Source organism: Dreissena polymorpha, chromosome 4 (assembly GCF_020536995.1).
Source record: "Dreissena polymorpha isolate Duluth1 chromosome 4, UMN_Dpol_1.0, whole genome shotgun sequence".
NCBI classification, from domain to species: Eukaryota; Metazoa; Mollusca; class Bivalvia; order Myida; family Dreissenidae; genus Dreissena; species Dreissena polymorpha.
Window position 1 is genome coordinate 51,672,312 of NC_068358.1, and position 16,694 is coordinate 51,689,005.

The window sequence follows — 16,694 nt, forward strand, 5'->3', positions numbered from 1 at the left end:
CGATTAAGTGAATGCGTAATTCTTAATAATCTTAACAGACATCTTATAACTGAGATGTCACCTAAAGTAATACATAAAAAAACCAAAACTGTAAAGTGAAATCATTTTACTGGTAAACAGGAGATGTGTTTGTCAGAAACACAATGCCCCCTAATGCGCCACTTTTTTTGTTGACCTTTGACCTTGAAGGATGACCTTGACCTTTCACCACTCAAAATGTGCAGCTCCATGAGATACACATGCATGCCAAATATCAAGTTGCTATGTTCAATATTTGAAAAGTTATTGCAAAACTTTACTGTAAGGTTAAAGTTTTGCTGCTTTTGTTGACCTTTGACCTTGAAGGATGACCTTGACCTTTCACCACTCAAAATGGGCAGCTCCATGAGATACACATGCATGCCAAATATCAAGTTGCTATGTTAAATATTTCAAAAGTTATTGCAAAACTTTACTGTAAGGTTAAAGTTTTTGACAGAATGACAGACAGACAGACAGGACAAAAACCATATACCCCTGATCTATCCATCCGGGGGCATAATAATGGAACTACAAATTTGTTTGCAGTCACACTATGAAGGTTATTTTTAGGTTCATTATTAGATTTCTTGTTGAAAATTACTCCAACTTGTAGGAGACCATGTCAACAGAAGCAGATAATATCTTATGTTCAACAGTTAGTTACAACTCCCCAGTCCAAGTCAATAATACCAGTTTCTGAGTAGATGTTCATCTGCCACATGCTTATTAGATACATTACAGCAATACATGAGCGCTAAAGCATCTTTATATACTAAGTGTGAACAGCATTTACTTCTTTAAAAGGCTAATTAACCCTTATCCACTTAGATACGCATTTTGATGTGTTTGTAGTGCCTTAGAAAGCTTAATTAAATTAAAGACCTTTCTTACTATATTAGATTCAATTTTTAAACGTTTCATTTCCAACCCTTCAATACTGATCAGCATCAAACAACATAAAACCTGAACAGACTGCGAGTTACTAGCAGGCTGTTCTGGTTTTATACCATTTGCACTTAGCCATTTTCTGATTGCTTCTCAGTGGGCAAGGGTTAACCTATAAACAGCACATACTGACCTGAACGTTCATTGAACACACAAATGTTGAAGACAAAAGTTAAAAGATCTCCAATTATTTCAGTACTTACGTCATTGACAGGGGACTGGAATTGTTTTGTGAGATTCTGCACTCTGAAATGGAGGCAAAAGGTCTGAATTTGGGGGTCACTTTCTTCTTAATCACTAACTTAAGAGAAATGAACTTGCTTATTAGAAGATGATACAGGTGAATGTACAAATATCACAAATTTATGTTAAATTTTACTGATTTTGATTTTTATGAACCATAGCTATCGATAACTGATGGCACTGAATGTGTAAAAGCGCTTTGATAATGCTTTGACATGTATAACTAGAAATGGCGCGGCAGAGGCTGACGCGTATACCCACGCCGAATGTTTGACCTAGGTGTGCCCCAGGGTTGGTAATGGGGCCATGCATAGCTAAGATTGACCGTATTGTCATAAGAGAGGTTCAGTATCAATTTGAAGTGAATCGGTGTAGAAATGAAGAAATTATAGTAAAAGGCAATTTTGGGTGGGTGTGGTCTATGTGGGCGGGGCGCCCCAGGGTTGGTAATGGGGCCATGCATAGTTGAGATTGACTGTATTGTCATAAGAGAAGTTCAATATCAATTTGAAGTGAATCGGTGTAGAAATGAAGAAATTATAGTAAAGGCAATTTTGGGTGGGTGTGGTCTATGTGGGCGGGGCCCCAGGGTTGGTTATGGGGCCATGCATAGTTGAGATTGACCCTAATGTCATAAGAGAAGTTCAGTATCAATTTGAAGTGAATCCGTGTAGAAATGAAAAAATTATAGTAAATGGAATTTTTTGGTGGGTGTGGACTATGTGGGCGGGCGCCCCAGGGTTGGGATTGGGGCCATGCATAGTTGAGATTGACCCTAATGTCATAACAAAAGTTCAGTATCAATTTGAAGTGAATCCGTGTAGAAATGAAAAAATTACAGTAAATGGAAATTTTTGGTGGGTGTGGCCTATGTGGGCGGGGCGCCCCAGGGTTGGGAATGGGGCCATGCATGGTTGAGATTGACCGTATTGTCATAAGAGAGGTCCAGTATCAATTTGAAGTGAATCGGTGTAGAAATAAAGAAGTAAATGTAAAATAACCTAAAAAAATGAGTGATAATTTCTGACGCGGCCCCACCCCAACCGCTATAACTTTTGACCCAGGGGTCAGATCAAAATTCCAAATAGTGCAGGGTCGCACATATGCTCATAGCTACCATGTGTGTAAGTTTCAAGGTTCTAGTGCTTTTAGTGTAGGAGAAGATAGTGGCCAGGACGGACGGACAGACAGACAGACAGACAGACGGACGGACGGACGGACGGACGGCGGAGATAACCACAATATCCCCACCTTTTTTTCAAAAAGCGTGGGGATAATGACTTTTGTTTTAGACATTGGACGTAAACAGACAAGCATGGATTGTATCTGATCATTCTAATCTTAATATCATGATTCAAACAATTCGACAAAATGAAAAATATATATGGACTGACATATGCAAGCAGGGTATAATGTTTACATATTAATCTGGATATAAATGGCTTACACATGTTGAAAACCTCCAATTTAAAACAAGACAGTAATAAATATGCCTTATGTGTAAAATAAAGTATCATACAAAACATTATTTTTCTTACACTCAAAATAAGATAAATAACACATTGACAATACTCTTGAAATGGTTGTGTAAGATTTTTCCATGGCCCCTCTGTCCACTTGAAAAACACCTTGACCCCTTACCTGCCTGTCTCAAGCACATGTGTTACTTATCTACATTTTTTTTTAAACTGCTGTTTTCATGGTAACAAGCTCTTCTTCCCATTTGAAACACCCTTACCACTAACTAGCCTTTATTTGAAATCTGAAATATTTGTACACAAAAACGTATACAATTCAACAATTAAGAAAATAATCAATCTTCATACCAGTAATATCCCTTTTAACCTTCAGTACAGTTTTAAACACAATTGCAGTCTAACCACATCTTAAATAATGGTCACTCATGGTCAAGACCATTGCCAATCATATTCTGATAAAAGGTTTCGACTCAAGAGGGACGTAACCAGGCTCTCTGCCCATTTGACTCAAATTTACCCTGTCATGTGACTCACCTTGACCCTTACTGAGCAATGTTATTGAACTTGACCCTTGCCTTGCCCATGTGACACAAATTGACCATTGCCCTGCTCAAGTGATTCACCTTGACACTTCCTGCCCATGTGACTCACCTTGACCCTTGCCCATGTGACTCACCTTGGCCTTTGCCCTGCCCATGTGACTCGCCTTGACCCTTGCCCAAGTGACTCACCTTGACCCTTGCCCTGCCCATGTGAATCACCTTGACCCTTGCCCTGCTCATGTGACTCGCCTTGACCCTTGCCCATGTGACTCACCTTGACCCTTGCCCATGTGAATCACCTTGACCCTTGCCCAGCCATGTGATTCAACTCAACCTTTGCCATGCACATGTGACTCACCTTGACCCTTGCCCATGTGAATCACCTTGCCCCTTGCCATGCCCATGTGACTCACCTTGACCCTTGCCCTGCCCATGTGACTCACCTTGACCCTTGCCCATGTGAATCACCATGACCCTTGCCCATGTGAATCACTTTGACCCTTGCCATGCCCATGTAACTCACCTTGACCCATGCCATGCACATGTGACTCACCTTGACCCATGCCTATGTGACTCACCTTGACCCTTGCCCATGTGACTCACTTTGACCCTTGCCATGCCCATGTAACTCACCTTGACCCATGCCATGCACATGTGACTCACCTTGACCCATGCCTATGTGACTCACCTTGACCCTATCCTATGTAACTCACCTTGACCCTTGCCCTGCCCATGTGACTCACCTTGACCCATGCCATGCACATGTGACTCACTTTGACCCATGCCATGCACATGTGACTCACCTTGACCCTTGCCATGCACATGTGACTCACCTTGACCCTTGCCATGCCCATGTGACTGACTCACCTCGACCCTTGCCTTGCCCATGTGACTCACCTTTACCCTTGCTCATGTGACTCACCTTGACCCTTGCCATGCACATGTGACTCACCTTGACCCTTGCCCTGCCCATGTGACTCTGGCTCACCTTGACCCTTGCCATGCCCATGTGACTCTGACTCACCTTGACCCTTGCCTTGCCCATGTGACTCACCTTGACCCTTGCACATGTGACTCACCTTGACCCTTGCCATGCACATGTGACTCACCTTGACCCTTGCCCTGCCCATGTGACTCACCTTGACCCTTGCCCATGTGACTCACCTTGACCCTTGTCATGCACATGTGACTCACCTTGACCCTTGCCATGCCCATGTGACTGGGACTCACCTTGACCCTTGCCCTGTCTGCGCCAAGTACTCCTCCCTGCTGTCCATGTCCCGCTGGCTGGTTGGTGTGGATGGTGGGGAGCTGCTTACTTCCTCGGGACTTTGAGCCTCTGACACGGTCTCAGACTCAGAATCATCATGAATACCACTACTCCTACAAAGTAGACCCATTCATTTTGAAATTAACTTATTAAATACACCTCAGGTTTAACACATGTAGTTTAACTAATATTTATAAAATGACTACACATTATTTTACATGTTCTATGATATTCAACTTTTTTAACCGTTCAGTTAATGATGGTTGGAATGTTACAAACAAGCAAGTTATTTAAATTTCTTTATAGGGATACACAATTTGCATATAAACAACAAACAATAGTTTTTCAACAAAAGTACCATGATTGCACTGAACTTCTCCTGTGTTCTTGGTACACCAATTGTCAAAGACTTTCTTAGATTGGTAATATTAGTTTTTTAAGATTTGACCTGGTGACCTACTTTTTGGCGACACATAACTAAGATTCATGTTTGACCTACAAAGGGTCAAGATATACATTTTTAGCAAATTTCATCAAGGCTGAGCCATTATTATGGCTTCTAAATAGGTTACAAGTGTTTATTTATTAAAGATTTGACCTTGTGACCTCATTTTTGGACAAGCATGAACCATTTTCAAACTTGGCCTAGATTTTGTAAAAATGAACAGTCTGAAAAAGGGTCATTAATATTAAGTCATAAATTAGTAAATGTGGTAACAAGGATTTTTAACATTTGACCTGGTGACCTTTGTTTTACAGACGCAGATAACCCAGATTTTAAATTAACCTAGATATTATCAAGATAAGCATTTAAAAAAAGATTCATCAAGATTGGATAAAAAAAATGCTTCTGGTAACTCTTAAAGTTGGCAACAGACACAGCATGACAAATGACACCCAAATCAGGACATTAGTTGATCTTTAAAGAGCGTGTAGTGGTCAGGTGATTTAAAATAATATGCAAATTTCAACAGTTCTGTACATATTTCCAAAACATTTCAATAACACTATATGTCCATCTGAAAACTAAATACACCTTCTTGCTTTCAGATAAAAAAATACTGGGCAAATTTGGTCAAGTGTCAGCCTGGTTTAGCCTGTGAAGTCCAGTGCAGGAATTTTGTATGTCCAGCAAGTCTCCTATAAGCATCCCACATAAGTCTAGATGAACATGCACAAGACCCAGAATTTCCAGGTATCCTCAAATCATCTCATTATTTTAGCCTTTTCTGGGAAACCACCACTTAATGCATGAGCGTAAAATATCATCCCAGATTAGCCTGTGCAGTCTGCATTTATGTTGTTTTTTGTGTTTAAAGGAAGTTTCTACTAAACAAAATTCCGTTCAATGCAGAAAGCGTCGTCCATAATAAGCCTTTGCAACCTTTTTGCATATGCATCAAGGTCAGAGTTATCAGAACAAGAAATATTAACGCCCCTACTCTTCAGAATAGCTGCGAATGTAGAAGCTGGTCTGTTCAAGCTCGTCTGCACTGCTGTCCTTGACCAGTACCCCCTCGTCGCTGGCGGAGGAGTGCATGTCCTCCGTTAGCTTGCCTGCCTCAGTCTCCGCCCTCTGACGACGTAACTCCTCCTCCAGCTCACGATACCTAGTAAAACAAGGTCTTAATATTAAGATTTTTATATTTTTATTTTTAATGATTATACCCTTCTCCGCTCAGATACGCAGTTTAAGGCATTAGTAATCCCATAGAAAAAAATAATAATTGAGACGTTTCTTAGAAGATTCACATTTTCAAGGCTTCAATTTTATACCTAAGATACTGATGGAGAGCAAACAGCATAAAATCTAAATAGACTGCGAGTTACTTGCAGGCTTTTCTGGTTTTATGCTGGTTGCATAGAGCCATTTTTAAATTACTTCTGAGTGGGAAGAGTGTTTTTGGTGGTGGGAGGAAGGCCTGTATTATCTCAGACAAGAATACAAACACACATAGATATTATCAAAAAAATATGCATTCAACCACAGAGGTGTAAGCAATTAGAAACTTTGCATCAGAACAATAAAAGACTTGTTTATTGGCTGACGTGCTGGCCATTAAAATATGACTATATTGTACTAAGGATAATTGTTTTTGCTTGTTTATTGTGTAGTTGCAACATCCGGAAACATAATATTTAAAATCTATGCATATATATGAATATAAGAAATCAAGCAGATGCACTTATTCATGAAGCTCATAAGGAAATACTTAAAAACAAGATGGCCTGAAAGGCCCAAAGTCGCTCACCTGAGATAACAAGATATTATTGGGACAAATCTTCTGACCAAGTTTCATGAAGATCAGAAAATAAATGTGGCCTCTGGAGTGTTAACAAGGTTTTACTATACCCATATAAGAAAAAACACCCCGCCCCTTGGAAGCCATTTTTTTTCAAGTAAACATAATTATTTTCGAACTCATCCAAGATATCATTGTGGCCAATCTTCTAACCAAATTTCATGAACATTGGACAATAAATGTTGCCTCTAGAGTGTTAACAAGGTTTTACTATAGCCATATATTGCCATATAAGAAAAATGCCCCGCCCCTGCTGGCCATGTTTTTCAAGCAACCAAAACCATTTTCGAACTCATCCAAGATATCATTGGGACAAATCTTCCGACCAAGTTTCATGATGATCGGAAAATAAATGTGACCTCTAGAGTGTTAACAAGGTTTTATTATAGCCATATAAGGAAAATAGCCCCGCCCCCATGGTGGCCATGTTTTTCAACCAACCGGCATCATTTTTGAACTCGTCCAAGATATTATTGGGATAAATGTGGCCTCTAGAGTGTTAACAAGATTTTACTATAGCCATATAAGGAAAAATGTCCCGCCCCTTGGCAGCCATGTTTTTCAAGCAAACGTTACCATTTTCGAACTCATGCAAGATATCATTAAACTAAAATTCTGACCATATTTTATCAAGATTGGCCAATAAATGTGGCCTCTAGAGTGTTAACAAGGTTTTACTATAGCCATACAAGAGGGCCTGAAAGGCCCAAAGTCGCTTACCTGAGATAACAAGATATTATTTGGACAAATCTTCTGACCAAGTTTCACGAAGATCGGAAAATAAATGTTGCCTCTAGAGTGTTAACAAGGTTTTACTATAGCCATATAAGGAAAAATGCTCCGCCCCCTGGCAGCCATGTTTTTCCACAAACCGGCATTCTTTTCAAACTCGTCCAAGATATTATTGGGATGAATCTTCTGACCAAGTTTCATGAAGATTGGACAATAAATGTGGCCTCTAGAGTGTTAACAAGATTTTACTGTAGCCATATATAGCCATATAAGGAAAAATGCCCCGCCCCTTGGCAGCCATTTTTTTCAAGCAAAGGTTACCATTCTTGAACTCATCCAAGATATCAGTGGGACAAATCTTCTGACCAAATTTTATGAAGATCGGAAAATAAATGTGGCCTCTAGAGTGTTAACAAGGTTTTAATATAGCCATAAAAGGACAAATGCCCAGCCCCCTGGCGGCCATGTTTTTCAACCAACCGGCATCATTTTTGAACTCGTCCAAGATATTATTGGGATGAATCTTCTGACCAAGTTTTATGAAGATCAGACAAAAACTGTGGCCTCTAGAGTGTTAACAAGATTTTACTATAGCCATATAAGAAAAATGCCCCGCCCCTTGGCAGCCATGTTTTTCAAGCAAACGTCACCATTTTCGAACTCATCCAAGATATCATTGAAACCAATCTTCTGACCAAATTTCATAAGATTGGACGTTAAATGTGGACTCTAGAGAGTTAACAAGGCAAATGTTGACGCCGCACAACGGAAAACGGACGACGGACAAAAAGTGATCACATATTGTTAATGTGCAAATTTTATTTTTAATTGAATTGTAAAATAATCTTAAGCAGAGTACATTTTTAACACATTTTGTTATATTTGAAACATTCTCAGGTCAATACATTCAATCATTTGCTCATAAACACTATACAGATTGATGTAATGTTTCCCTACATGGTGAACACTCTTAGTTACATTTGGTTACACTACAACTGTATGACATATACTCTAATAACATTTGTGATTTGCTTCCATCATACAGTATATATATCAAATTAAATTTGCATGAATTAGCTTCCGTAACATCCCACACCAGCAATTATAAGCCATCACACCCAACATTGATTCATAGCAAAAGATATAATACAAGAAAAGAATATTATACAAGACTCGTTGTTTTTCCTGTTAATAATACTATCTGCAGTGCAAAGGATGAAATTCTGAATAAAAATAAATGTCATTTATATGCTAATATGAAAAAATAATTGTTGTTTCAAATTAATATGCCATCTTTTCAAGCATGATGACACCAGACTTTTCATAAAGATCTTTAAACTAGAAAAAAATAAAACTATTTTATTAGTTCAATATTTCAATTAAGAGAATTTATCCCTCAAATTTAACAAACACCCAAATAAAAAGATAACCACATTCAAAAACAAAACCTAATGGACTTTTTGAACTATACAATTAGCATAATCATGACAATAAACTGTAAGTATACACATAAATAAAACACAAACATTTTCGTACCAAAAAAGGGCCACTGCTATAGCATAAAAGACAAGAGGGCCATGATGGCCCTGAATCGCTCACCTGACTAACCAAATACAATCCCAACCCAGATTTCATCAAGATAAACATTCTGACCAAATTTCATAAAGATTAGATGAAAACTGTGACCTCTATTGTCTACACAAGGTTTTTCTATTATTTGACCTAGTGACCAAGTTTTTGACCCCAGGTGACCCAAATAGAATCCCAACCCAGATTTCATCAAGATAAACATTCTGACCAAATTTCATAAAGATTGGATGAAAACTGTGACCTCTAATGTCTATACAAGTTTTTTCTATTATTTGACCTAGTGACCTAGTTTTTAACCTAGTGACCTAGTTTTTGACCCCAGATGACCCAAATACAATCCCAACCCAGATTTCATCAAGATAAATATTCTGACCAAATTTCATAAAGATTAGATGAAAACTGTGACCTCTACTGTCTACACAAACAAATTGTTGACGGTGTTTCTACTATTTGACCTAGTTTTTGACCTCAGATGACCCAAATTCAATCCCAACCCAGATTTCATCAAGATAAACATTCTGACCAAATTTCATAAAGATTGGATGAAAACTGCGACCTCTATTGTCTACACAAAGTTTTTCTATTATTTGACCTAGTTTTTGACCTAGTGACCTAGTTTTTGAACATAGATGACCCAAATACAAACCCAAACCAGATTTTATCAAGATAAACATTCTGACCAAATTTTATTAAGATTGGATGAAAACTGTGACCTCTTCTGTCTACACAAGGTTTTTCTACTATTTGACCTAGTGACCCAGTTTTTGACCCCAGATGACCCAAATACAATCCCACCCCAGATTTCATCAAAATAAACATTCTGACCAAATTTCAAAAAGATTGGATGAAAACTGTGACCTCTTCTGTCTACACAAGGTTTTTCTATTATTTGACCTAGTTTTTGATCTAGTGACCTAGTTTTTGACCCCAGATGACCCAAATACAATCCCAACCACGATTTCATCAAGATAAACATTCTGACCAAATTTCATAAAGATTGGATGAAAACTGCGACCACTATTGTCTACACAAGGTTTTTCTATTTATTGACCTATTATGTGACCTAGTTTTTGACCTAGTGACCTAGTTTTTGACCCAAGATGACCCAAATACAATCCCAATCCAGATTTAATCAAGATTAACATTCTGACCAAATTTCATAAAGATTGGATGAAAACTGTGACCTCTACTGTCTACACAAACAAAATGTTGACAGATACACGCACACACATACGGACGCCGGACATCACACGGTCACATAAGCTCACCATGTCACTTAGTGACAGGTGAGCTGAAAATGAAGGGGCACCACAACAACCTATTCCTTATTTCATCATGTATTTACTTCTATAATCCTTCTTAAAAATGTAACATTTAGGAAGTGTTAATTTGTTTTATATGATTTTATAAGCTCAAGTCAAATCTTCATACAACTATACTAACAACAAGTCTATCCTTTCTATAGTGGATTTGAGATCAGATAATCATAATACTAGAATTAACTTAATTTCAAACAATTAAACTCAAACATAATTTTTCCATGTTTTCAAACAAATTCTTAAGACATTTTGGAGTGATTACACATTTTGAGAAAAAGATCTAAGGTCTAAATCACCTGCCGTGGTAGATGTGGTTTGGATATATAGTTATTCAATAAATCAAATAACCAAATAATAAATAAAGAGCATGCTGAGAAATGTAAGATAAAACGAGACAAGTCTGAAAGGCGGGCATCAACTTTTTGTCTAAAAATTCAACACCGAGCTGTTAATCGCCAAATAAAACTTTCAACCTCTAAGTGTGACCTTGACCTTTGAGGTGATGAGACAGGTGATACATGCAACATTAAGTCTCCTCATTGTAGTAATTTGTAGTTAATTTTAAAGTACATGAATGACACAGATTCAACTTAGACATGCTGTTTTTATGACCAGATGAGACCATGGATCTCCAAGTATGATCTTGACCTCTAAGATAGTGACAGATTTTACCCACAAATGCCATTTCCTAATGGTGGTCATTAGTGGTAATCTATTTGAAGAATGATGAATGACATTGTGAACAAGTTATTTTGTGGCACAATTCGATTATTAAACTCTAAAGCTGTTTTATGTCCAAATTTGATTTTTGATCTTTAAGTCTGACCTTGACTTTTTGGTAGGGAGGCAGAGTTACTAGTGATGGGTAACATCTATGCAATTTATTTCAAAATCCCTTAATATATGGCAAAGTTATGGCCGAGACAAGAATTTTCAAGTTGTTGCTATGTCAAATCTGACCTGTAACCTTGAAATGTGACCTTGACCTTTGAGGTAGGGAGACACTTGTTACATGCGACTAATAATCCAATGATGGGGGACATTTCAGACTGGTAAGTTCAAATACATCAATATATGTTAAATTAACTGCTGAAACAGGCTTTTCAGATAAACAGATGGAACATGTGACAGCTATATGCTGCTTTCTTCGAAGGAGGGGCATATTAATATTTTTTGTCTCAAAGTATAATATACTTTGTAAATCATATTTAAAAAAAGTTATGTGTTTGTCAGAAACACTATGTACCCTTTTGCGCCGCTTTGAAGCTATATATATTTGACCTTTGACCTTGAAGGATGACCTTGACCTATCACCACTCAAAATGTGCAGCTCCATGAGATACACATGCATGCCAAATATCAAGTTGCTATCTTCAATATTGCAAAAGTTAAAGTTGGGGCAAACAAACAAACATACACACAAACAAACAAACCAACAGACAGGGCAAAAACAATATGTCCCCCACTATAGTGGTGGGGGACATAAAATGTAAATAATTTTCTAAAGATAGACAACAAAATGAATATATCCAAAGATCACATGACCATCAAAGCAAATTAGAATAGATAACAATGATTACTATAATGGAAACCACCTCAGAAGTGAATTATGTGAGTAGAAGTCTATAATCATCATGCTTGCTGTAACATACCTTCTTCTAATTGCTCTAAGCAGCCATGGATGTTAAAAAAAGCATGCTTTGTAAACAGTTCAATATAAAAAGCAAAATTGTTATTTCAAGCATTTATTAATTATAAAGCAATGTTTACTAAATGCAATTATTGTTTCTGTTAATTAAATAAGCACAAGATTCTTTTAGTGAATGGGTAATTTGTAAGATATTGAATGTAGCATAAGCATGAGGAAAACAAAAAAGGTGTGTTAAACTAGAGCTTTGTCACAGACGTGACATATACCCCCACGTCTGCATTGACACAGACTATTTTGCATGCTGTCTTCACAAAACAAGAGAATCAAATTTATGGCGATTTTTAAGAATTATAATGCCATTATCATTTATGGCCAGTTCAACCTTTGAACTCTTGAATTCTTTCGCATGACATGCAGTCCAAATTTATGGCCATTTTTTTACTTTTGAACTCCCAGTGTGGCCTAGACCTTGGAGTTATCGACACAATTCTTTCACATGACACATCGTCCAATGATTGTGAACAAATGTACCAGGTATTTTTAAAATCTCACAATAAATGACATAATTATGGCCCGGAGTAGATCATTTATGGCCATTTTTGTCCTTTGAACTCACAGTGTGACCTTGACGTTGCAGATATGGACGTAATTCTTTCGCGTGACACACCGTCCAATAGCGGTGAACAATTGTGCCAAATGATTTTAAAATCTCACAATAAATGACATAGTTATGGCTCGGACAAGCTCATTTATGGCGATTTTTTACCTTTGAACTCAAAGTGTGACCTTGACCTTGGAGATATCAACGTATTTCTTTTGAGCGACACACCGTCCAATGATGGTGAACAATATGCCAAATGATTTTAAAATCTCACTATGAATGACATAGTTATGGCTCAAACAAGCTCGTTTATGGCCATTTTTGACCTTTGAACTCAAAGTGTGACCTTGACCTTGGAGATATCAACGTAATTCTTTCGCGCGACACACCGTCCAATGATGGTGAACAAGTGTGCCAAATGGTTTTAAAATCTCACAATGAATGACATAGTAATTGCCCAGACAAGCTCATTTATTGCCATTTTTAATCTTTGAACTAATAGTGTGACCTTGACCTTCGAGATATTGACATAATTCTTTAGCGCGACACACCGTCCCATGATGGTGAACAAATTTGCCAAATGATTTTAAAATCTCACAACAAGAGGCCCATGAGGGCCTGAATCGCTCTACTGCTATAAACACTGCGCAAGTTAGGAAAGAATAAGATGGAAACTGTGTACTTAATCGCGCAAACAAGGAGAATTTTCTATAATTCAAGGGGAGATTATTGTGTACTTATTTCTCCGATACTGCTCATATTCAATAGGGTTCAAGTCCTCATTGATATAAAGATACTGTGCAAATTTGGAAATAATGGGATGAAAACTGTGGAATGAATTGCGTAAACAAGCGGGATTTCAAAATGTTCTCATATTCAAGGGGAAGTCATTCTGGACTTATTGCTTTGATATTGCTCTTTTCAAACAAGGGCTGTTTGTAAAACATGCATGCCCCCCATATGGGCTGTCAATTGTAGTGGCAGCCATTGTGTTAATATGTTTTTGTCACTGTGACCTTGACCTTTGACCTAGTGATCTGAAAATCAACAGGGGTCATCTGCTAGTCATGATGAATGAACCAATGAAGTTTCATGATCCTAGGCCTAATTATTCTTGATTTCATCAGGAAACCATTTTACTGTTTCGAGTCACTGTGACCTTGAACTTTGACCAAGTGACCTGAAAATTAATAGGGGTCATCTGCCAGTCATGATCAATGTACCTATGAAGTTTTATGATCCTATGCGTAAGCATTCTTGAGTCATCATCCGGAAACCATTTTACTGTTTTGTGTCACTGTGACCTTGACCTTTGACCTAGTGACCTCAAAATAAATAGGGGTCATCTGCCAATCATTATCAATGTACTTATGAAGTTTCATGATCCTAGGCCTAAGCGTCCTTGAGTTATCATCCGGAAACCATTTTACTATTTCGAGTAACTGTGACCTTAACCTTTGACCTAGTGATCTGAAAATCAATAGGGGTCATCTGCCAGTCATGATCAATGTACCTATGAAGTTTCATGATCCTAGGCCTAAGTGTTCTTGAGTTATAATCTGGAAACCATCTGGTAGACAGACCAACCGACCGACAGACATGTGCAAAACAATATACCCCCTCTTCTTTGAAGGGGGGCATATAAAGGGTTTGAGTCCTCATTGATACAAAGACACTGTGCAAGTTTGCCAAGAATTGGATAAAAATTATGGACTTTATCACATAAAAAAAAACTGAATTGCCTTTTATTTTCTCAAATTCAAGGGGAGATAATTCTGGACATAACCCCAATATTGCTCATTTTCAATAGGGTTTGACTCATCATTCAGATAAAGACACTGTGCAAGTTGGGAAATGATTGGATGAAAACTGTGGACTTTATTGCGTAAACAAGCCATATTTCACAATTTTCTCAAATTCAAGGGGAGATAATTCTGGACTTTTTACTCTGATGTAACCCATTTTCAATAGGCTTCGAGTCCTCATTAATATTAAGACACTGAACAAGTTTGAAAAGAATCGGATGAAAACTAAGGACTTTATCGCATAAACAAGAAAAAAACTACTGCAGGCACGGACAAACGAGGGAAACCACGCCATGACATAAGCTCTTCAGGCCAGTAGGTTTATAAATGATAAAGTTATGGCCTAGACAAGCATTTGACCCTTGAACTCCAAGTGTGACCTTGATCTTGGAGATATCGACGTACTTTTTTCACGCGACACAACCGTCCCATGATGGTGAACAAATGTACCAAGTTATTTTTAAATCTAAAGATAAATGACATAGTTATGGTCCGGACAAACTTTCGGTTTAAAACACACTAAGTGACCCAGTGACCTAGTTTTTGACCTGGCATGACCCATATTCAAACTAGACCTAAACATCATCCAGATACAACTTGTGACCAAGTTTGGTGAAGATCGGATATAATTTCGGGACAGACCGACAGACCAACTGACCGACCGACCAACAAAGTGACTCCTATATAGCCCCCATTACCATTGGTATAAAAAGAAATTGCCTGATGCATTTGGATTATTCAACTCTATTGACTTTTTCAGCTAGGATCAAAGATAGTTAAGGTCTCACTTGTATAGAGTCATCAATATCATCTACAGTTCAGTATACATAAGTACTTTACTTTTTCAAATTGTCTGTGTTTTTTGTGGATTATGTGTTGAAATAGGACTTAATTTTACTTGCAAGAGGACTCGTGAAATCAAATAACAAATTGTTAAAACAATAATATTGTTTTCACAGTATATTAGCCCATCCGAACCATGCAACGGTTAAGGTGTGATGGTAATAATTTGTCACTATTAAAAGTAGCAATATGCATTTACAGAGTATATAAAATTGCTCTCTAGTCAATAATTGCACAATTCTGTCCCATAATTCTCACCTCTTCCTGCAGAGATGTCCCTTCACGTGGGCCTGTATCTTGATGGCACTAACCCTTGTCTCTATGAATTGCCTGCGTACCACACGGCCCCTGTAATACTTCTGAATGCAAACCGCAGCCTCTCGCACGTTCTCCACATAGCGCCTTGCAAGGTATGTGCGCATATGTTTCTAAAAGTATAAAGGATTATGTATTACTTTGGTTTTGAATCATGTTTTGAGATACATACATTCTAGAGACCATGGGCCTGTATTTATAACACTCCTATAATATTTCTTAACTTAAATTGTGAGCTTAGGGGAAAGTTTGATTAAATTGTGCGTAAAAAGATTCAACGTTTCTTGATAACAAAATGATACAATATCAATCATTCACGAAATAGTTACTAGTTTAAAACATGTTATGTCAAAAAGACCACAGATTTACGCAATTTAATGTATTTAAGAAATGTCCTAACATTTTTCTCTAAGGTGCTTAATAAATACAGCCCAAAAACTAACCTGCATAGTGATGTCACTGATTCTCATCTGTTGTTGATGTCTTTGATTCTCACCTGTATAGTGATGCCACAGATTCTCACCTGTTATTAATGTCACATATTCTCACATGCATAGTGATGTCACTGATTCTCACCAGTATAGTGATGGCACAGATTCTCAACTGTATTGTGAAGTCACTAATTCTCACCTGTATAGAAATGGGATTGATTCTCACCTGTATAGTGATGGCACTAAGTGTGACATGTATAGTGATGTCACTGATTCTCATAGGTATATTGAGAGCACTTATTCTCACCTGTATAGAGATGGCATAGATTCTCACCTTCATAGTGATGTCACTGATTCTCACCTATATTAAGATGATATTGATTCTCACCTGTATAGTGATGGAACTTATTCTCACCTATATTGAGATGATATTGATTCTCACCTGTATAGTGATGGAACTGATTCTCACCAGCGTAGTGATGTCACTAATTCTCACCTGTATAGTGATGGCACTGATTTTCACCTGTATAGTGATGGTACTGATTCTCATCTGTATAGTAATGGTACTGATTCTCACAAGTATAGTGATGGCACTGATTGTAATC

General features: G+C 37.7%; 1 protein-coding gene across 3 annotated transcripts in view; it reads right to left on the reverse strand.

The window, feature by feature from the left end:
• LOC127879691 (unconventional myosin-IXa-like) overlaps positions 1 to 16,694 on the reverse strand; it is a 139,602-nt gene that overhangs the window by 46,290 nt on the left and 76,618 nt on the right. For all 3 annotated transcript variants that reach the window (XM_052426683.1, XM_052426682.1, XM_052426681.1), the window contains exons 24-28: positions 15,602 to 15,771; positions 12,096 to 12,110; positions 5,942 to 6,109; positions 4,460 to 4,612; positions 1,170 to 1,212 (exon numbers count right to left, since the gene is read on the reverse strand). In XM_052426683.1, coding sequence (XP_052282643.1) covers positions 1,170 to 1,212; positions 4,460 to 4,612; positions 5,942 to 6,109; positions 12,096 to 12,110; positions 15,602 to 15,771 — 549 coding nt within the window. The remainder of the gene's footprint in view (positions 1 to 1,169; positions 1,213 to 4,459; positions 4,613 to 5,941; positions 6,110 to 12,095; positions 12,111 to 15,601; positions 15,772 to 16,694) is intronic.